General features: G+C 32.0%; 1 protein-coding gene and 1 long non-coding RNA gene across 5 annotated transcripts; both read right to left on the bottom strand.

The window, feature by feature from the left end:
• Positions 1 to 2,081: 2,081 nt before the first annotated feature.
• On the bottom strand, positions 2,082 to 2,667 carry LOC139900902 (ethylene-responsive transcription factor 1-like). Its single transcript, XM_071883651.1, has one exon. The coding sequence runs from the start codon at positions 2,664 to 2,666 to the stop codon at positions 2,082 to 2,084; it is 585 nt and encodes a 194-aa protein (XP_071739752.1). The 5' UTR covers position 2,667.
• Positions 2,668 to 11,929: 9,262 nt separating this feature from the next.
• LOC139897307 (uncharacterized) lies at positions 11,930 to 14,182 on the bottom strand. 4 transcript variants are annotated; one of them, XR_011776511.1, is made up of 4 exons: positions 14,029 to 14,182; positions 13,841 to 13,908; positions 13,042 to 13,715; positions 11,930 to 12,373 (listed from the first exon to the last, which is right to left on the bottom strand). It is a non-coding gene; the product is annotated as an uncharacterized lncRNA (long non-coding RNA). The 4 variants fall into 4 exon arrangements; XR_011776510.1 differs by having other exon boundaries at positions 11,930 to 13,278; positions 13,645 to 13,715; XR_011776512.1 differs by having other exon boundaries at positions 11,930 to 13,085; positions 13,645 to 13,715.
• Positions 14,183 to 23,937: the final 9,755 nt, after the last annotated feature.

Raw genomic sequence — 23,937 nt, 5'->3', positions numbered from 1 at the left:
TATTTTCATCCAATCTATAATGTTCGTGAACAAAGTTTTTTCAAAAAACGAAAAAAAAAAGATTTTGCTTCCCCCCGCTTCCCCCGATTGGTTACTTCCCTCTTGATCCTACCACTATATATATATATATATATATATATATATATATATATATATATATATATATATATATATATATATATATATATATATATATATATATATAATCTTACATATTTGCATGACTCTACGATTTACACTGTTATCCTGTCAGGACTAATATCAAGCACCGATCGAAAGAATACATGATCAAGAATCGAAGTAAAAGATATCAACCAATACCAACTTCATCCGAAGATAATACATAGACTTCGAGATTGATTAGTCATTGATATCATTGAATTAATGTTTTTATCATTGGTTTGGAGATTCATCTAAAACTGTTAAGTTGAATTTCGTGAGGAATTGCATATTGATCCCAGTTGGTATTACGAAAACTTTATGATTTTATGTTTCCAAATGGTATAACCACACACCTATTTAAATATGTAAGATATATAAATTGAAAAGAAAACAAGGTTCTTTTACTTGGTTCGAACTATTAAGAGAAATTGATTAATTTAATTCAAATGTAGGTTATTCTGTGATTGATTTAAAACTTTTCTCTGAGTTCATAGATATGTTACTAGTGAAGTTTAAACCTGAGATATTAACAATAAAAGAAAAAACTTAAAAATTAGTAAATCAAGGGGTATATAGATACGTTGAGGTTGAATATTTATTGCCAAGGGGTAATCTTTATTTCATGATCTACCACTACAAAGATTTGTATTATTATTTTATTATTTTTTACAAAAATAACTATAACTTTATTTATAAAACACCTTCATCTGATGATAAAAGAGACCAAACAAAGATACAAAATGTCATAACACGGATATGCTTGAGACTATAAAACACAACTACCTAGAAAACTATTAGCTACCACTGTCTGTAATCGAGTCCAACCGAAACGGACCAAAGCTTCCCGAACAACAAGGCTACAATCAAATAACCAAAGTAAATCAACTAACTCGAGAAAAACAAACAGATAACAATAAACAAAATAAAACCGAAGAAAACTATGGAACTTTACGATTTTTAGGACTCGGTTTAACCAGCAGGACGAATCTCTGTCCCCGAGCGAGAATTAAACGAGTACGAAAGCACATTTGAAGACGATCCGCTTTCAATAAGTGTTGCTGACGACGGATGAATAAATCCACGTTTAACCAACCCTTTTTAAAAGCCTATACCATTGTTTCCCGATTCAAGCTTTAGTTCTTGATCCCGAACAATGACATCTTCTTCGACCATTTTCTCTTTACGTTTGTTCAATGACAAAGTAATTAATATATGCATATCTATGATTTTATCATAGAACGAAGATTCGTAATATATTATGTAGAATCGTTTGAGGTCCACTAACATGTATAACCCCATTCTTTCATCTTCATGTGTCCGGTTTACTTGCTCTCTGCTCCGGCTCTGATACCACGTGTAGAATTGTTTCAAGTCCACCAACATGTATAACATATAAGCACATGAGTTCCACATTACTTTAAAACCAATTGGTGATAGAGGGAGGTTCCCATAATTTTATATACATACATTTGGTTCATTCATTTTCCGATGTAGAACATGACTTGCACACCTTAACCGATTATACTCCAACAAATTATTATTCAAGATACATTACATACTAACAATTCTTAAAACATATTTGACGAATATATCTAAATCGATTTATTTGTCTTATATAATGAAAGGATTGAGTTTTTTTTTTTTTTTTCCAAAATTAACGAATGAATACTATACTATATAATATATAATAAAGGTTAATTTAACAAAATAATAGAATGAGCCAAGTGCTTAATTACTATACCTATGTATATAATAAATTCCATATATATACGCTTTATTTTAATTTAAAGAATTGATTGATTGATATGATAATACTAATTACATTTTATCTACGAAAAGTTCAAATTGAGTTTCCGAATTAAAAGAATGTAACCAATTAACAAAATGAATTACAGAAAATAATTCATTTTAATAAATTATTAGTATGGGCTAAAGTAATCATCCATCATACTACCACCACTGCTACTACTTTTCCTTGATATCTTTAAACCACCACCATCTTCCGATGAAGACGACGGTGGTGAACCACCATCCATCACCGTCTTCCGCCGTGGAGTCACCCTTACAGGTTCCGCCATATTAGTACCAATCAAATGAGGAAAATTCAACAAAGCGCGGGACCCACGTATCTTATAAGCCGCTTGATCATAAGCAACTGCAGCATCTTCTGGTGTTTCATAAGTTCCAAGCCAAACCCTAGCTCCACGTTTTGCCGGATCTCTTATTTCCGCCGCGTACTTCCCCCATGGCCGCCTTCTAACACCGCGAAACTTCCTGAACTCTTGTGGCGCGTGTGTCACACTTTCTACATGAGCAACTTCTTGTTTCTTCATTTCTTCTGATGCTTCTTGTTTCACCACGGGATAATTCTTGAACTCGCCGGAAGAAAAACTGCTTGTGGCCGGAAAAAGATCGGAGATTTGGGAATCGTAGAGAAGATGGTGTTGGATTGAATCAAGAAAATTAAGATCAGATTCTGACATGTATGTTTGATCATTCAACATTATCAATTTTTTTTCGTTCTTTGTTTGGTAGGGTTTTTAGGGTTTGAAATTAGTTGTGAATTTGAATTTGATGTTGAAAGAATTGGTTAATATGGATGTAAGAAGATGGCCGGGTGTATATATATATGTTGAAAATATATAAGGTAAAGTATTATGGCGTGAATATTTTAATGTAAAATTATAATAATAATACTTTTAAGTGAACTGCCGTGAAATTTCGTGATGCATGCAACTATGCTAGTACAAATTGCATGTTTTTGACGCTTTGTGGTATTGAAGATAATTTTAATACTATGGGAAGTTGGTTTGGTTTCAAAAATAAAATAAAGTATCCTTTCTATTTTAATTTTATTATTCTCAGATAATAAAAAATACGTAATTGTTATAATTCAGTAGGCTTATAACTACCTTTAATGGTTATAAGAACAAAGAGAGAAAAAGAGAGAAGAAGGAGAGAAGAAATATTGATATTGATATTTCAAGAGAAATGGTGCACCTTAAATGGTTACCATACATGTCTATTTATATTTATAGTATAAAATATTACTATGCAAGAAATATAATAATAATAAAATTAACATCCAATCTATATATTTTATAACACAATCTAGATATTTTATAACACTCCCCCTTGGATGACAATTTTATTAGAGAATAACTAGTACTGCCTCGTTAAAAACCTTGCTAAAGAAAACCCATTGGGATAAAACTTTAGCTAAGGGAAAAAGAGTGCAGCATAGAGTTGACTCCCCCTCAAGTAGACATTGCTGAGTCGTCACATCTTTTGAACTTGCCTCATGCCAATATTGTGAACGTGTGTTCTGAAAATAGCGGTTGGAAGTGCTTTGGTATAAAGATCAGCAGAGTTGTTGATTGAACGTATCTCATTTTAATCTGGTTGTCTTTTACGAGATCTTGAGTATATAAGAAGAATCTGAGGTTTTCATCTGAAACTGTATCATCTAAATCTTTTATGTATAAGTTTAGCCCCTGTGATTTGTCTACAGTCTCCTTCATGGTTTGTTCAAACCGTTGTTTCAGTTCCTATTCCCTTTCAGTCTTTTTCTGAGCCTTACCAACATACCATTCTTTTCCATCAAACTTATGACCGTTAAGACCGTTTATAGCTTTAGCGCCTCGTCAGCATTTATGTTTTGTTCTGTCATTTTTGATACTCTTCTTTCATTTGTATTATGTAAGCTGTATTATCTTCATAGATAGTTGTTACGCTTTTATAGCGTTCTAGTCCACAAGAATCAATAATGATTTGTATCATTGATCTTAACTAAAATCATTCCCGAGTAGCTTCATGTAATGCAATCACTTCGGCATGATTTGATGATGTTGCAACAAGTGTTTGTTTTGAGAACGTCATGATATTGCGGTGCCTCCATTTAGGAATACATATCCAGTTTGAGATTTAGCTTTATGTAGATCGGATAAATAATCTGCATCTGTATAACCAAACAAATCTTGTTTCGAGTTGTTAGAATAAAATAATTATAAATCAGTAGTTCCCCGAAGGTATCAAACTATTTGTTTGATCCCATTCCAATGTCTTTTGGTAGGGGCTGAGCTGAACCTTGTCAACAAATTAACTGCAAAAGAAATGTCAGATCTTGTATAATCTATAAGATACATAAGAACCTCAATTGCACTAAAATATAGAACTTCCGATCTGTTAAAATTTTCATGATCTTCGCAGGGATGAAATAGATCAGTGTCAATATTGAGTGATCTAACAACAATGAGTTTGTCTTTAAAAAAATGTTTTAAAATCTTTTCGGTATAAGTTGTTTGATGTACAAGTAAACCATTAGGCATATGCTCAATTTGCAATCCAAGGTAATACTTGGTTTTTTCAAGATCTTTCATTTCAAAATAATTCTTTAGAAGTTGAATGATTTCATAGATCTCTTTATTTGTTCATATGATGTTAAGAACATTGACATAAACAACTACGATCTCATATCCGAACATTGTTTTTATAAAACATACGTGCAAAATAAGTTTATATTTATACCCTTTTTTTTATCAAGTAGTCATTTAATCGGTTATACCACATACGTCCCGTTTGTATAAACCCACTTAGAAATCTTTGTGATTTAATGGAATATATTCCCTTGGGTTTTACATTAGATGCTTATGATACCTTAACCCTTTAGGTATATTCATATATATCATTATTAAGTGATCCATACAGATAAGTAGTAACAACATTCATGAGATGCATTTAAATAACTACCAGGTTGATTAAGTATCTAATAAGTAATTGTATCCATTACAGGAGGATAATTTTTCCTCCTAATTCATTTCTGGTCTTTGTGGGAAATATTGAGTTACAAGTCTAGTTTTGCCTTGTAACTTCATTTGCACATTTCTTTTCGGATAAAAATTCATTTGTATCCCATACGTTTCACATCTTTAAAAGTGATAACGATTGATCCGAAAACTTTTCTTTTATCGAGCGATTCTAATTCAGCTCTTATTGCTCCTTTCCATTGAGCTCAATCATGTCCGTTTTGTATATTCAATGACAGATTTTAGTTCCAGATCATCATCTTTATTCATGATGTCATTGTAACATTATATGAAAATATCTCATAGAGATTTTAGTTTCATTTCGGTTCCATAATATTGCATAATTTATCGCAATTTTAGTATTTACATTTATCAATATCCTCTGCAGAAGGAATATTGATTTGTGGTTCTTCTTGAACACTTTCTCTTACCTCATTATCAGCTGATTTTCTTTTTCGAGGATTTTTATCTTCGGAACCAATTGATCTTCCACGTTTGATGCGTGGCAAAGACTCAACAGTGACATTATTGCCAGCTTTTGGAATTTCAGTTCGAGCTGGAGCATTTATCGCTGGTATATATGATTTAGTCACTTTTTTATATCTGTAAATGCATAAAGTAATTAATTTGCAAGTTCTTGCATATGCATTATTTTTGAACTTTCGTTTCACATTCTTTTGTGCGAGTTCAATATACCTTAATTGATGTTCACATCATGAAGCATCATTTTATTTTTTATTTTTATTTCTCCCCCTAATCTAGAGAACAATGTTTTATTAAAATGACAATCAGCAAAACGTGCTGTAAAAACATCACCCATCATGGGTTCAATATATCTTATGATTGAAGATGTTTTATATCCAAAATATATTATCATCTTTCTTTGAAGAACCATTTTATTGTGTTGTGGTGATACAATTGGAACATACACTGCACAACCAATGTTTTAAGGTAGAAAATATTTGGCTCTTGGCCAAAATCAAGTATTAAGTGAAAATATTTACGACTTCCACATGGTATAATGCGAATTAATGTCGCAGCATGTAAATTTACATGTCCCCATATAAATATTGAGAGTTTTGTACTCATTTCCAATTGTCTAGTTATTAGCTGCAATCGTTTATCTATTGATTCAGCTAAACCAATTTTGTGTATGCACATGAGCAACTGGATGTTCAACAACAATCCCTTTAGACATATAATAATCATTAAATGCTTGAGATGTTAACTCACCATCATTATCAAGTCTCATCCTTTTTAATGGTGTAATCAGAATAATGTGTTCTCAATTTAATAATTAGTGCAAGAAACTTTTCAAATGCCATATTACAGCTTGATAACACACAAACATGAGACCATCCGCAAGATGCGTCTATTAGATCCATGAAATATCAAAATGGTCCACATGATGGATGAATTGGTCCATATATATAACCTTGAATTCTTTCAAGAAAACATTGGTGATTCTTTCTCAATATTCTTTTCATTAATCACCATATGTGCTTTTTCATTAATCACCATATGTACTTTTCATTAATCACAATATGTGCTTTTTCATTAATCACCATATGTGTTTTTCATTAATCACCATATGCGCTTTTCATCATATATCCTTTTCACCATTTGCGCTTTTAATCATATGCGTTGCGCTTTTCATCATATGCACTTTTCATCATATGCGCTTTTAATCATATGCGCTGCGCTTTTATCATATGCGCTTTTAATCATATGCGTTTTTTAAACTCATTTTAGTTAGTATGTCTTTGTCGGTATATAGAACATAAGAAACCAATATAATAAAAAAATATTCTCGATCATTTTATACAATCAATTACTAGTTGAGAGTTGGTCTCAATTATCCACATATACTAATTGACATACTCATACTATTTCTATTGTTCTCATTAGTCATTTTCCATTTTATTCTTATTTTTCATTTTCTTTATAATCCTACCAACCAATGAGAATTAAATCTATCACATGAAATGACTACAATACCCTCACTATTTGAGGTAAAAAGAAACATGCCTCTCTCTTTCTCGGATCCAAGAAAGTGATGGAGGTGAATTTATTTCCCCCTCACGTGACCATCACTTCTCCTTTTTTTTTTTTTTTTCTTTAAAAGAAAAACAAAACTATCTACTTTTTAAATTTGTTTCTAACATTATTTTTCTTTAGCTTTTGAAACATTATACAGAATTTTAGTCTATTAGTTTTTGTCTTTAACTTTTCAAAAAAAATACTTCTTTGTTAACACTTTTTGTTAATTTCTTTTTAACATATATTTATGAGCTATAACAATTAGTTTTTGTTTCTTTCATTATATATACTCCCGAATATGTGCAAGTCGGGAAATCAATCCTTTTTATTAATATTAACCATTGTTCAAAATTTGCTGCATTCCAGCCTCAATAATTCACGTCATTATTGGTGTGAATATTTGTTCCATTAAAACACGTTGATGTTTTAATTATTTGTTGCGAAGAGCGTTTGTCTTCCAACGAATCCTTTGATCTTTATCAATAATGATTAGTAGTTGCATAAGTAATCATAAATAAATGTTAGATAACAATAAATATAAATGTTAGTGAAGTTAATTACAGAAATATAATTCAGGCGGTATAACCGACCATATATAACTTAAATAACATAAGAATTTTTTAATTACCTTGATTAGTGACTTGTGATTGCTTAGATAAACCTTAATTACAGTGGCGGATCCAGATATTCTTGTTGACGGGAGCAAAGAAAAATCTACTTAACGATTTGAGAATCATAAAAATGATACTTCATATCGTCAAAAAACTAAATAAAATGGAGGGTTAAAATATACGGAGTACTATAAATAAAAGTGTGCAACCTATAATGTTCTTTGATGAAATTTCGCGTATATTCAAGTGTGGTATTTTGGTCAACCTTTGTGGGCTATGTAACTCGTAGTATTCGGGGATGGTGATTGCTATTGGCCACATGTTATTCAAACACCTCATCAAAAAATATTAACAACTAATTGTACCATAATTTCACATTTTCCACAAATTTATTTTACTTTATACGTATTTTGGGGAGTGCCCAAATTGAAACATTTATCTCATCAGTAGTTAAATCTATGATGGTATTAAGTTAAAGCGAGTCGTCGCCCGTCGGTAACAAATGTCGCTTTTTTTTTTTTTTTTTTTTTTTTTTTTTGGGTTTTAATGATACGGACCCACTACAGCTGGGCTACCGCTGCTTTATAGCCATCTTGTTTGGTCCTTAATGACAAGTGTTGGGTCCTACTATCACAAGTAGTAGATCACCAAAATTACTATCCCACTAAAAAAAATAGTTCTTATTAGTATTAGTAGGGTTGGCTTTACATTTATATAAAACAACAAGGTGCCCATGTTACTAATTATGTTACTAATTGAATGACAAAAAATATATGTATAAAATATTGTGCAATCTCTTTTGTCATGTTAGAATAAAGAAAATAATTTTAAGCAAAAATGTAGCTAACTTACCGTGTGGTTAGCTTTGTACCAATCTCCGATAAGTACAGTATAATCACCGGCGGGTTCATCAAAAGGAACAGGGATTCTCGGACGACTTAGAATCCTGACACCTCCAAAAGCACCCGCGGCTTTATGGAACGCTAAAGAAGGGTAGTAGTAAAAACTTCCGATTTGATCCTTCACTTGAAGCGTGTACGTGAAGTTTTTACCCAGTGGAATCGGGCATGCTGTGCCATAAACACCATCTTCGAACGAATTCCTTCTTTGTTGCACTCCATTTCTTTTTCCTTCTCTGAATAGATCCGCCCATGCTTGATTATACGGAGCACTTCGTGCTGATAACGTGTTATAATTCAGTAGGCTTATAACTACCTTTAATGGTTATAAGAACAAAGAGAGAAAAAGAGAGAAGAAGGAGAGAAGAAATATTGATATTGATATTTCAAGAGAAATGGTGCACCTTAAATGGTTACCATACATGTCTATTTATATTTATAGTATAAAATATTACTATGCAAGAAATATAATAATAATAAAATTAACATCCAATCTATATATTTTATAACACAATCTAGATATTTTATAACAGTAATATGTAATTTAAGAAAAAAAATATTATTATTACACTCTACTTTACCTTCTAGTCTTACTAATCTTATTAGCGGCGCTCATTGCGCCGCAAAAAGGAAGCCAATTGTGGACCAATTGTTTTTTTTATTTAAATCTAAAAAGAAACTAAATAACAATTGTTGCGAAATTTAACGACGTAGCGCATCACAAAATATAAAGTTTGATAAAAATCGGATGGGCATTGAAAAATTTGTTTGAGTGCTCCGCTAACAGGCTTCGTCGCTTATTCTATTTTTTTTAGTAGTGGTGTAAAACAAACTGTATCTCTTTGTTCGATTTTATATATAAAAGTGAATGATTAGTTCGATACGTTTTAATACAAAATAATGGATAATAGATACGAAACGTGAGTATTAATTCCTTGTGGATCAAGTTTATAACAATTATCACCAAGGTAACATTTTGATGTGTTTATAATAAGGTGATCGTGTGCCTTGTATGAATATAAACTTAATTCGATATCGTAATCGACTTGTTTTAGCCTAAATATTTAAGTATTTAACGAAGAAAAGTTAAAGTTATATAAAAGAAAATCAACCTAGCTTTATTTGTTATGGTTGCATATGTTTTTAATATATATAGATATATAGCTAGATTTCTTATATAAACATTAACCGATAGATATGTTTACAAGTAATTTGAGATGTCAAATTACTTTTATTAATTCAGATGTATATATAATAATTCTTCCGTCTCATTTTAATAGTGGTCAGAACAAAAACAAACAGTTTAAAAAATAATAATTGTCACATGTATTTTTTTTTTCTACCTTCCAGTTGTATCATTTACTTTTTACCTATATTTTTATTTTATTTAAATAAAATAAGGATATAAAAATCTTTAAACAATTATTCTTATCCATTTATGAAAATGAACTATTAACTTGGGACAGATTAAAAAGGAATAATGGACTATTAATATGGAACAAAGGGAATAGATATTCTGATCGAGTTAGTTTCAGTGACAGAACTTGAACTCTTTAAAACATTACCAACCATGACATGATTCGTTAAAAAATCTGACTGTTACATCAGCGCTATATCAAATAAATAGACTAACAAGGACTGCATAGTACAACTATGACATACTTCTTTAGAAAAACTGGAACCACTCATTATTCAATCAAAAACCTAACTATTAAAAAAACACATTCATTAATTAAATTTAACACATTACATTATTACATTAATTTAAAAATAAAAACATTTTTTTTTAAAGAGTACTATTATATTAAATTTTATATTTTATATTCAAAATTAAAATTGAAATAGTATTATTGGCATGACTTCTAATCTATAAACTTAATTATTATTATTATTATTATTATTATTATTATTATTATTATTATTATTATTATTATTATTATTATTATAATAATAATAAAAAAACTTAAAAGATTTAAAACTTACAAAAAATTAGTGGGAAGCCTAGAGACAATCTGGACCCCCACACCTCTAGCAATAGCAAAACCTATCCTAGTAAAAATATGAGCAGCAGCACCGGCACTAATATCTTGCGCCATCGAACTCTTCTGAACCCGCTTTAGCAAAGAAACAGCCTCCTTCTCTAATTCCCCCAGGGAAGAAAATGAGAAAGGAATGAAACCATAACCAATCGCCTGACAGCTAGATTCGTACTTGACCCGCTTCCGACGAGCCGCATCAACCACAGCACGTCCAGGGACAAAGTCAGAAAGCCCAGACTGCGTCAAAGGAGAAGACCCTGTCAAGTCAACACAAACATCGCGACCACAATCCCAGGAATAAAGTAACACATCAGCAGGTCTGAGGGCCCTGTCGTTCCCTCCAGACAACCCAATGTCAACCTCCTTTCTCGCTGAAATCCCAGATCGATAACAAACATCAACAAGGGAATCCCGAACAATATTATGTCGATGCTTAATACCCACCATACCAGCACAAGACACGGCGTGATCCCCGAAAATATCCCCAGTAAAAACCCTTGAACAGGCAGAGCATGCCGTCGAGATAGAGAACAAAGGAACACCTAACCGGTAGCACAACACACATCGGTAAGTCTTTGCGTTCATCGTCTGACCCAACCCCAAAATAGGGACTGCCCTTAGCCAAGCAGATGTGTGATCACCCTGCTGTGATTTCCATAAGGCCGATTGTCGGGGAGATAACGAAAAAGTAGATTCTGCAGAAGCGGTAACCTTTGTGAAATAAACATCTGCCAATTTCTTCATGAGTATTGGGGCAGCGACCTCACTCGGATTACCTAAAATATCAAACCCAACCGTATTATTAAACAGACCCAATGCATCTTCAAAATCACGACCAAGACCAACAATACCCGTATGACGTAAGAGCTTGGTCTGCAACCCAGCAGACTGTAATCGAGAAGCCAGAAAAGCATAATGACGAACATCTCCCGCAGAATAAACACCAAGCCCTCCAAATGCAAATGGCAAGGTGGCAAGCCGCCACTGCCAATCACCAAACCCATGCCCTGAAGCAGTAACAATACGCTCCAAAGAAGATCGAAGGGCTTCATCGAAAGCGCGTTGAGCCGCCTTATTATTATTATTATTATTATTATTATTATTATTATTATTATTATTATTGTTAGCTTAAGACCCGCGAATTCGCGGGATTTTTTTAAGGGTTAAATCCAATTTTTATTTGTCCCATTAATATAATTTTATATAGTATAGTATTTGTTATGTTGTGTTGCATTAGAAACTTTGATAGAATAGGATTTATGCGCTGAACAATTGTATGTTGCATCTCATGCATCGTATAAGATTGATTAGCATACTCTATTCTAAATTGCAAAATTATACTCTGAAACATAATAATCAAAATCAAAGTACTGAAACCATTGGTATTTAACAGTCATAAGTAGCAAACATTAAAACAATCAAACTACACATAACAACCCGCCCATTTTCCACGTCAAACAAATAACAACCCTTTTGGTAATGAGTGGAAACGTTAATATACTACACCTGTGGTCTAGCCCTCGTGTCCAAGCGAAAATTGAGGTCGAAAAACAATAATATAACAGCTTCAACTTCGGGTAATTAGCAAATTTTCCGGTCCTTTAATCAATACATCAGTAGCTTAGATGTTTCACTAAAAGCATGAATTCCAATGCATATGGGCTCTGTCCATCGTGAACATAAAAAGTCCTTGTAACTCCATGGCAAGTCAAGATTTGATACGAAAACAACAACAAACACTAAAAATGATATGTGCCTGCAATAAACCTGGGAATGTTTTGCAGAAAAGGGGTTGCCTAAGAAAAGTCGAAAAGTCCCTGCACCAATAACAAAAGATGCTCAAATATATTTTAATACATATAAACAAATACATAGAGTAATGATACAAATTTCGTACATGAATGTAGAAGAACAAATTCATCTCGAAGTTGATAATATATTATTTGTTCTTCAACATTCAATTATAACAAATAGTAACACAATGTTCTGTCAAAATAATCATTGTACAACATAATAACTAATTTATAAACATTCTATTGTTATCTAAATATAATCAAAACAAATCGGAATTAGGGTGGATACCATTCTTTTCCTAAATAGGGTTAGTACTCGAAGTCGCACTCAATAGACCAAGTATGATAATTTCACACGCAAGAGCTGATGTAGTTGGTAAAGGCAAACGGGTGAAGAAAGGCATTCCATGTAAGGCAATGAAGAAGATGTCTCATGTGAAAGGTTATAAGTCTTTGCATTGATCTTTTGGGTTTCGAGCCTCGCACTGAGGAGGCTCTCGAGATTATTTCATTGATTCCAACGCACAAATATGTTACTTAAACTGAATTCAGTTACATCCAAGATGTTCACTTACCTTTCTTAAAGGGAAGCGAAAGCACATTTTGTCAAGGACTTGCCGTAAACAACCCACGGATATATATGACCAATGATATGTCGTTATATGAAAAGTAGGTGATACAATGAGACATACCTAACTTGGCAAATGAAAGCACCACCTATGTTAAGTTGTTAACCCTGCAAAGTTGGCCAGCAAACTGGATTTCAGGCCACTCTTCACTTTTAACGGAAGTATGACACACATTTGGAGGTTCACCACCACCTCTCCAAGAGCATTGCACGAATATATGAATTTTTTGAAACAGGGATACATAGAAGATGTAGACATCTTTACGGTATACCAAAGAGACGTTTGTAACAATAGATAAACCTAAACCACAATCACATAATATCATATAGAATATATGAAATATTGTTTAATTCTCTATATAGTTTTTAGTTTACATACATCATATAGTCTGCCGTTTTCATCACTAAGTATATATAACTTTTTACATTTACTGACTATCATATATGAATAATTCAGATTGATACGTCATATAGTAGAGTTATTTATAATAGTAGCTTTTTTCAAACCGAGTCCTTTTCACATTTAAACTATAATATCTAAAAGTTATACGGGTATACACCAGAAAGCCTAAAATCCAAATCTAAAAGTTACTTAATTATATAGCATATAAGACTAAAATCAAAACTTTTCAACAAATTAACCTTAAATATCATTATGTGCTATTACCTTTGAGTTCAATTAAAAAGGTTTTGTACAATTAAATCACCGCAGGTACCAGTTTTCCCTTCGACCTGAAACTGTTGATTAAGCACATATTAGCTTCCGAAATTTTGTTATTAAATTAGATATAGATATAGATCTTACTTTTAACATAAAATGAGTGAAAAGGGGAGAAAGCTGAAAATCGAAAATGATCACTTACCTATCATATTCTTGTCTTTAACAACATCAGATATTGTTAATCCCCAAATTCAAAATCATCCAGCAACTCTATATTTCGTAAAAAAAAAAAAAAAAAAAAAAAAAAAAAAAAAAAAAAACTATTTAGAACCAAAAATTAACATGGAATCAAGAATCAAAGATTAACAACATATTTAAAATTAAACGTACCACTTATCGATTTCGATTTTCGATTTCATATTCTTCGTAATGAATAGACTCTTGTAATCCCATGATTTGAATATATTGATTATTACTCAATATCGATTGATAATTTGAATGGATTAGAACGGCCGGTTATACATTTTTTAGGAGAAAATTAGGGTTTTTCCAAACGTGAATGAATGAATATGTAGAGAACCCATATTTTCTTGCCTTCATCCCGTGTTTTTTTTAATTATAAGGGTATTTTAGTCTTAAGACAATTATTGAAGATGATTATGAGATCGTAATGTTGATTAAAAAATTTGAATGGTTTATATTATGAATATTAATGAAAATAGAAGGCTAGGATTAATTGCTTGAATTTTAGAGGATCTATTTTTAGTTTTGTTATTATAATATAAATAGAATAGATTATTATTATTATTATTATTATTATTATTATTATTATTATTATTATTATTATTATTATTTTATTTTATTATTATTATTATTATTATTATTATTATTATTATTATTATTATTATTATTATTATTTTATTATTATTATTATTATTATTATTATTATTATTATTATTATTATTATTATTATTATTATTATTATTATTTTATTATTATTATTATTATTATTATTATTATTATTATTATTATTATTTTATTATTACATACTAAAACACGCGCCGAATTTCGTCATTTCAGTTATTTTATATTGTCGTTTTGAGTTTGCGTTCACACTACAACTGACCCCTCGAATTTGACTCAATTTACACAACGGCTCCTCAAGTTTACATTTTTAGAGGTAGAAAGCGTAAATATATATTTTAATTAAAATAAAAGAAACTAATTCCACCCGATTTTTAACGAGTCCTATCTTCTCGCTCGGTGCGAGTTAAATTTTCCCGAGACCACCGTTCAACTCGAAATAATTTTACGAACAAAAAGCGACTAGCTATACGCGAAACGGACATCGTTAAAAAAACACTAAATATTTCGGGCTATATTTCATACATATACATACACGCATAACAAACAACCCAACCTATTAGATATATTAGGTACCAAACAACGTATATCCAAATTCGATCACGCGTTGAATACAACCGCATCAACGCGCGGTCGAATTTTTTTCTAGTTTAAAATAAGTGTGAACAAATAATATAAAAGCATTCAATTCAACAAATGCGAAAGCACAAAAGGTTATGTGGAGTCCATATATGTTAATCGTCTTCACCTTCTTTAAATACACTAAAAAAAATAAAAAAACATTCTATCTACGAGAAAAGACAGTGTACAACCAACGGTGTCATTTAGTTTTATAAAGTGACACTCTAAATAACGCAAGCGTTGAGAGTAGAGAGTAGTCTAAAGGGTGAAATTAGCGTTAGGGGTAAAAATAATTTTTTTAAACATAATTAATGTAAAATAAAATTATCTTGCAAAATTTTTTAATATGTGAAAAATCATATGAGGCAAGATCCTAGCAAAGCTATCTTCCGCACCTAGTTATCTCGTGATCAATTGCGACACGATCTCTAACCATCTCAAGTCTCAAGATATTTTGATTTACATTTTTAAATACACTTATATTATGTACTCTCTCCGTCCCAGCACAAGTATTCATATTTCTATTTTGGAATGTCCCATTTCAAGTGTTCACTTTGTGTTTCAACCAATGAGAAAAGGTTATTCTGGAGAGAGAAGATTTCTGATTAGTTGAGAATGGAGTTAGTGAGATTTCCTAAAACTGTGTACAAAAAGTAAGTGGACACTTGTAGTGGGACGGAGGTAGTATTAAATACGTGTATTTTGCATATATATTGAATATTATTATGAGTAAATTTATCAATTTGATAAATGAAAATATCAACTTTCTTTCATAATATCCGAACGCCAGTATACTAAGAACTTCTCACATGATTATATATTTTTAGTATAATATTGATTGATAAGAACATCAATACATACTTTTAAATATCGTTATCCAAAATTCTTTAGAAAGTAACCGCACGTCCTCAGAATATTGGTCAGGCGGCCACAACAACTCCACGTTTGATAAGCAAAAGGGATGTTTAAAATGGATAATCAAGTACATAAATACCATTAACATTAGTACCTGCGAGTACGTTCAATGTATTTGTTATCAAGTAGGGATAGTATTGTCATTGTCTATTAGTGGCTTTAATATTTTAAATGTTTTAGCAGCCGTCAGATCAGATTTCAAAGGCCAAAGAGTTATGGGCCTTTACGTAATTTAAAGATAAATTTTATTTTTTATTTTTTTAAAGTTTGAAGTCAAAGGTCAAACAGAAACGTTTTCACACGTTTGGAATTAACTGAATGAATTTAATCCAACTAGCAGACGAAGCTTCTAAGAACACTTGGTATGTTCTCGATCACTCCATAATACCGTTTTGTTCTTAATAATACAAATGTATTTCAAAGGTTACATATACCTTCTCATTACTGTTCTTGCTTTACTATTAGGGGAATATCAAATTTAGCAATCTTCTTTATTTCATAGTTAGCAAATTTAGTTAAGTCCGCCTATTTTAAATATGAGTGTTGAAGGAAGTATTAATCGATCAAATCTTAAATATCGAGTGCGGAAAAATTCGATATTAGATTTAATATCAAAAATCAACTCAATTACTATTGATCTAATTGATTAAAAAGACATTTAGATGTTATAGATCAATAAACCAGAGTGCTAGACCTTCAGGAAATCGAATACACGGCTAGGGTTGAGTTTAGTTTCGTAACCCTAACAATGAGCCCGAATCACACAGTATATAAGGTCTGCACGTGTAATCGTGTGGTTGCAGCATTCAACCGTGCAGTTGCACTTGTATCCGTACGGATACATTCGGCATCCGTACGGTTACACGGACAGTAGGTAAATCAACATTAATTGCATACAATCAATCGTAGACGTAATAGTAAACATAATAAACCAAACGACCAATTGTCCACGTACTTACATTGTCTACATGAACATGAACATACGATAATGAACTAGGGACTTACGTTTATGCACTAACAAACTCCCCCTAGGACCTAGTTCATTACAAAAATAATTCAAACCATAAAACCAGCTCATTACATTCATTATCGAAATAGTAAAACGTTCGAGTTCACAGTGATCACAAAAGTTCAAAATATTAAAAATAAAACATTAAGTACACAAATCATAAGCATAACACGTCCGTACTGCACGATTGAACTGAATAGCATGCTCCATGTTGTGAAGCTCATGAAAGATCGGGTGTCTTCTCAACACTTTAATATCAGCTTTACACATGTTTTTGATCCACCTCGAATCAAAATATCCTTATCTGATTCAGTTCATCCCCGGACTCCAAAATGATCATTGCTTCTTTCGTTTGACCGTCGTAATACTACCACTTGAATTTCTTACCAAAGTTCAGTGGCATCTTACGAACCGGAGCATACCTCATCGTCCTATCACGCTTGTAGCTGACGACCTTTATCCTCTTTCCAGTCTCACTATCAGTTCGATACGTTATCTTTGGGAACTATGGAGCCAACACATACCAGCCATACTTGAATTCTATCTTAATCCTATGCTGCATCCACAGACCTCAACCATCAGTATCACTGGATAGCAGTGATAACAGAGCCAGTTCCATCGTCTTGAAATATGGCAATGTTTTAAAATCAACAGTATGCTTAAAGTAGTCAACGTCGTTTTCTCTTCTAACACCAAAACAATCCAAGTCCTTGAAAAACGCCCAGCTTAAGATCTTACCACCTGTCACCTTACCCGATCATAAAACATCTTATACTTGGGTTCAAGCGGCAGTTTGCGGAACCAGGACTTCGTTGTATTCTTTTGATATTCTCTTAATTCCTGATTCTTTTTGCTTATTTACTTCGTCAACACTTTCAGCTTCCTTGTTTACCCTGACGATTCACCAACTTCCTTAGCAGCTTTCCTTTTATTTACCTTCTTATTCAAAACCTCATCACTTTGCTCCTTAAACAAATCTGCAAACTTAGGTAAATCATCCTCCACATTGTCATTCATTGAACTCTCATCATCCGACGCATTCTCTATAATAACCCTTTTAGCGCTATCATCCTCTGAATGTCTATTTACACGTGTTCCCGATATGTTTGGAGCTCTCTTAATAGCCATCACTTGTTCAACTTCTGTACCAAATGTAGTGACCCGGAAATTTCCGATCAAATTTAAACTTTAATCTTTATATGTTTTCGACACGATAAGCAAAGTCTGTAATGTTGAGTCTCGAAAGCTTTGGAACAGTTACATGAATGCATTTGCCCTTTTAACTATTCCCGACGATTCACGAACCATTAATTGTAAATAAATGTGTATACAGATAAATATAAATATAAATATAAATATATGTATATAAAATAATTTAACATAATAATATATGATTTAATTGCTTAAATTAAATATGAAAAAATATGATACAAATATGAAATCTGTTATGTACAAACTATTTTGGAAATTTTAGTATTAATACTAATTTAATATATATATATATATATATATATATATATATATATATATATATATATATATATATATATAATCTATAACTATAAGTTTTAGGGTTATAGTATTATTACTACAAAAATGATTATGATCATTGGTATTATTATGATTAGTATTATGATTATATCAGTGTTATTAAAAACTATTAATTGCATTCCTACTTGAAATATATAAACTATCCTATTTAGTAATGATATTATTATTATTTTATTTTTATCATTTATTATTATTAATATTAGCATTCTTATTATTATGAATAATAATAATATTATTATCATTAATATATTGATAATCAAATTTAAAATATATATAACTACATATATAAATACAGTTACAGATGTAATTAGATTTATGTAATAAAGATATAATCAGAATCATATATATAACCAGATATATACATAAATAAATATATATACGAAATTATACATACATGAAATTAAAGAATATGTAATCTGTTTGCAATCGCGATCAAGCTATAGTATTATTTGATTTTTGCTCCCAATCCAGTACAATTCAATTCTTTTTTGTTCCAGTAGCAAACAAGATCAGTTGAGGGAATATCAGCTTTTAAATTCTTTAATATATTTTACGTACTGAAAGAATACTTCCGTCCCCATTTTTGTTAGATGTCTTAATCCTTTCTCAGTACAAACAAACTGATAGTACCATCTTTACAACTTTAATTATTCACTTATAGTTTATATACAAAGTTAACTATCACTGTAAATTGTAAGCGTGTACCTCCTGCTATTAACCAAAGCTAAACAAGATATACATTTATATATATATATATATATATATATATATATATATATATATATATATATATATATATATATATATATACTTTTTGTTACACAAACCAAATCACCATCGACCCCAACCCTTGTTCCACTTTCATGCAACTGCAAAACTTTCGTTTTCCTTCTTGTTCCCGTCGAGCCATTTGTTGCTACTATATCGTTATTATTGCTGCACCATGAAGAGGATGAAACAAGTTGAATACGTCACCCCCCTTACTCTTCAAACAATCACCTAAATCAAAACCGTTGCTACAAAGTATTAGTTTCTGTTTCTTTTCAACAAATCAAAACCCACTTGTTTGGTTCAAACCTTTGATCACCATCTTGTTTACACCGCCACTCTCTCCTCCCTCTTCTCTCTCTCTATCCCATCATCTCTCTCTCTATCTCTCTCTCTCTCCCCCCTAAAGCCTTCGTGAACCACCTTTCAAACACCCATTTTTCCTTCTGATTTCCCATCTATATTTTGATTGTGATCCCAACCCAAAAACAATGGAACCGACCCAAACCTCACCACCTTATCTCTCTCTCTCTAAGAACCATCACCACCGTGTATCTGCTCCCACTACTGACGTACATAGGCTTTTGTTTCTTTCTGTTTCAACCCGAGGCACAACACCACCACCATCTTTATTTCCAACACTCAACAAAACCTACTCGATTACTTCCTGCTTCCTATTTCATTTCGAACAGCAAATAGGCTGTGTATATATATTTTTTTCTATTGTTTGTTCTCTTCCTAACCGTGACATATCATTGGTATTAATAGATGAATTAAGTAATAACAAGTGGGAAACTATTATGTTATCCTTTTTCATTGTGGACATCCGACAAAGACATGTAAACAAACCCACTTTACATGTTAGGATTTGATAATCCTCCTTGGAATGTATTAGTGGGCTGTAGGGCCGATTACAATTAAAGAAGAGAAAAAGTAGTTAGATGGGGGACGCTTGTAAATTGGGAATATACTATAATAGAGTAAGGTGAGCTGTAATGGGGATTTAATTACCGATAAAGTTAACTAGTGGAGAATGATTTTCGCTTTTTGCTTCAGCTCAAATCCAAAGTATATCATCAACGGTTAGTGTATTGTTTTTGTTATTATGGCAGACAAATGGGGAAATGAAATGGACTGGGATTGCATGATAATTGAGCGATATAAATTAGATTATATAAAGATATAATCAGAAGTAGATCCTATATGATTAATTCATTCTTTTTGCTATCCCTGGATGTCGACTTTCTGTTTCAAGCATCAAAAGATCATAAACGTTGGACCCAACCTAATCTGAATCAGACTGGTGAGAGATCCAGTTCTATATTGGGCCGTTTGATGTGATCCAATTAACATTTAAATGGGTTACATTTGTTTGGGCTATAACAGTGGATTACGGTTAAATTATATAAGCGTGGGAATTGGTACAAGATGTAACACAAAGTGGTTCAGTGGCTGAGGGGTGTTTGTGTGAGTGAGAGGTTGGGAGTTCGAGTCCGGGCGATGGCACCTATTTATTTTTAAATCCTATTCTAGTTAGGTAGTAACTCTATTATCATTATCATTATTATTATTATTATTATTATTATTATTATTATTATTATTATTATTATTATTATTAATTAATTAATTTTATCATTTTATAAGTATAATTATTACTATTATTATTATTTTTAACATCATTATTATTGATTTTATCATTATTATTATTACTAACATTGTTATTATTATCAATATTACTATTAATATTATCATAATTGCTACAACAAATATTATTTAGAAAAGGATATATTACCTAATATTACAATTTAAAATATTAAATAATACTAATTATATAATATTATGCATATAAATATTTTTATGAGAAAATTACCATATTAATAAACTTATTATAATAACAAATGTATGTACTTAAAACGTATGAAACAAATATATATAAACATATAAAGTATTTAAAATTTCATCACTAGTAATAATATATATATTTGTTCGATTACGTGCTTTAATATATACACATGATATAGGTTCGTGAATCCGAGGCCAACCCTATACATGTTCAATGTCGTTATATGTATTTTTACTACAAAATACAGTATGGTGAGTTTCATTTGGTTCCCTTTTTTACTCTTTACATTTTTGGGACTGAGAATACATGCGCTTTTATAAATGTTTGACGCAATAGACACAAGTACCTTAACTGCATTCTATGATAGAATTATCTGGGATTGGGGATGATTATTATGACACGCATTAGCCCCCGGTTTCCGTTAGAGCATATGAGCTCCCGAGCCGGGTGGATGGTTTATTATTTATGACATTTTGGCACCGGTTGTCCTATATTTTATAAACATGTGTTCAGTCGTGGGGTGTAAAGACCGGCACAGAGGTTCTATATTTTGAAGGCACATGTATTCAGCCGTGGGGTGAAAGATCGGCACAGATGGTTACTATTATATTTTGAATCCTCACCAGGTGTTCGTCATACGAAAGATATTTTTTTGTGCAGTTGGAATGGGACTTCTGCACGTTTTATAATAATTAAAATCTTGTGGTCTATTAAAATGATGAAAATGAAATGATTACTTTAAACTGATGAACTCACCAACCTTTTGGTTGACACTTGAAAGCATGTTTATTCTCAGGTTTGAAAGAAATCTTCCGCTGTGCATTAGCTCATTTTAAGGATATTACTTGGAGTCATTCATGACATATTTCAAAAGACATTGCATTCGAGTTGTTGAAGTTTATTAGAGATTATTATTAAGTAAATGACGGATTAGGTCATTTATAGTTGGATATTATGAAATGGTATGCATACCTGTCAATTTTCGATGAAATGAAAGTTTGTCTTTTAAAAAAAAACGAATGCAATGTTTGTAAAATGTATCATTTAGAGGTCAAGTACTTCGCGATGTAAACAACTATTATGAATCGTTTATAATCGATATGGACTTCGTCCAGATGGATTAGGACGGGGCGTTTCAGTTGGTATCAGAGCGGTGGTCTTAGCGAACCAGGTCAACATTAGTGTGTCTAACCGGTTGTTGTTAGGATGCATTAGTGAAGTCTGGACTTCGACCTAGTAGTTGTTAGGTTACATTAATGAGTCTGGACTTGAACCTGGTCTGCATGTCAAAAGTTTTGCTTATCGTTCCTAGTGGAAAATTACCTGCTTATCATTACTAAGTCTTGACACGTGTTTTTGCAATTATTGCATAGATGGTGTACAGACAAATTCATATCCCATCATATCTATTACCATGGATCTTATTTGACACTTTCTGAAATTTCCTCCGTAAATTACGGAATCTTTTTGCTATATATATGTATTCGAGAAGACGGAGATATCATCCAGTATCCAACACTCAATTCATATCAAGAATCATTTCATAACTTTCTGTGATCGCGTAAGATGGCCTCTTCGAATAGACCAAGTTCCTCCAGCTCCGAAGACAGCGTGAAGGGGGCGCACCAACCGATCAATTACCGTGATTTCTTTAGAAAGTAGGGATGGGTTCGCGAGATACTTACCATATGGAGAAATGAAGAAGGTACACCATATCACGAGCCAAACTTGCCACCTAATGTCGGAGTACTCGATCCGCTTACCGGCGAACCTGTTCGCAACACCATTTTCACTCTTATCGCAAGGATTTTCCGCCTCGAAGGTCAACTCGATGTAGTTAAAGACAGGATTCATCCTCTATTCCCTAATTCTAATCAGATATGATTATTAAAAGAAGTTAGAAGACTTCGAACTAAATATCAAGAATTGAAAAACCTTACGGAAGAATGGGTAGAACAAATTCATAGACTCGAGCGTAAAGTAGAAACCCTAGAAGTGATGGTGTTCGATTTGGAAGCTAGGTCGCACCTACTACACAAGTACCACCACCAATACCAACAACATCAGTAACCCCATCAGCACCAGCATCATTCCCATCACCACGAGCTCTGTAAGCACCATAGACATCGAAGAATATCGAGAATGATGAATTATGAAACATTAATTCATTACTTACGGTTCACGATTAAAAGATATATGTATACATATTTATGTATATCTAGTAATCGTACTAAAATACTTTTCAAATCAACTATGACGTGTGAATATTTTAACGGGTAGGTAATGCCCGAGAAAGATAAAAGAAGCTCTAAAGGACTTCTATTATAATTAATTCGCATATGTTATCATTCACATCTTTCATCAACCAAATTTACTTCTTGACGAAGAGCCTGAAGCACTTACCGGTGAACCTATTAGAAACACCATTTTCACCCTCATTTTCCGAACATCTCGCTATGAGTATATACTATCTCAAATTCAAAACCTTATTCATCTGCTCTCTCCGATCGACAATCATCCCGGAGTAATAGAAAAAGTCAGCGAGCTTCGCACCCGAGTTATAGCCGTGAAAAGTATGGTGCAAAATGTACCAGCTTCAGAAACATTACCGGCACTAACATTATCACCAACAACCACATCCACATCCCACACCTTAACATCACAATCTGTTCCACGAACATCAACATCATACGCACCATGGATACCAAGGAGTACCAACAACAATTAA

Source organism: Rutidosis leptorrhynchoides, chromosome 3 (genome assembly GCF_046630445.1).
Source record: "Rutidosis leptorrhynchoides isolate AG116_Rl617_1_P2 chromosome 3, CSIRO_AGI_Rlap_v1, whole genome shotgun sequence".
Classification (NCBI taxonomy): Eukaryota; Viridiplantae; Streptophyta; class Magnoliopsida; order Asterales; family Asteraceae; genus Rutidosis; species Rutidosis leptorrhynchoides.
This window is presented reverse-complemented; position numbering and strand designations above follow the sequence as displayed.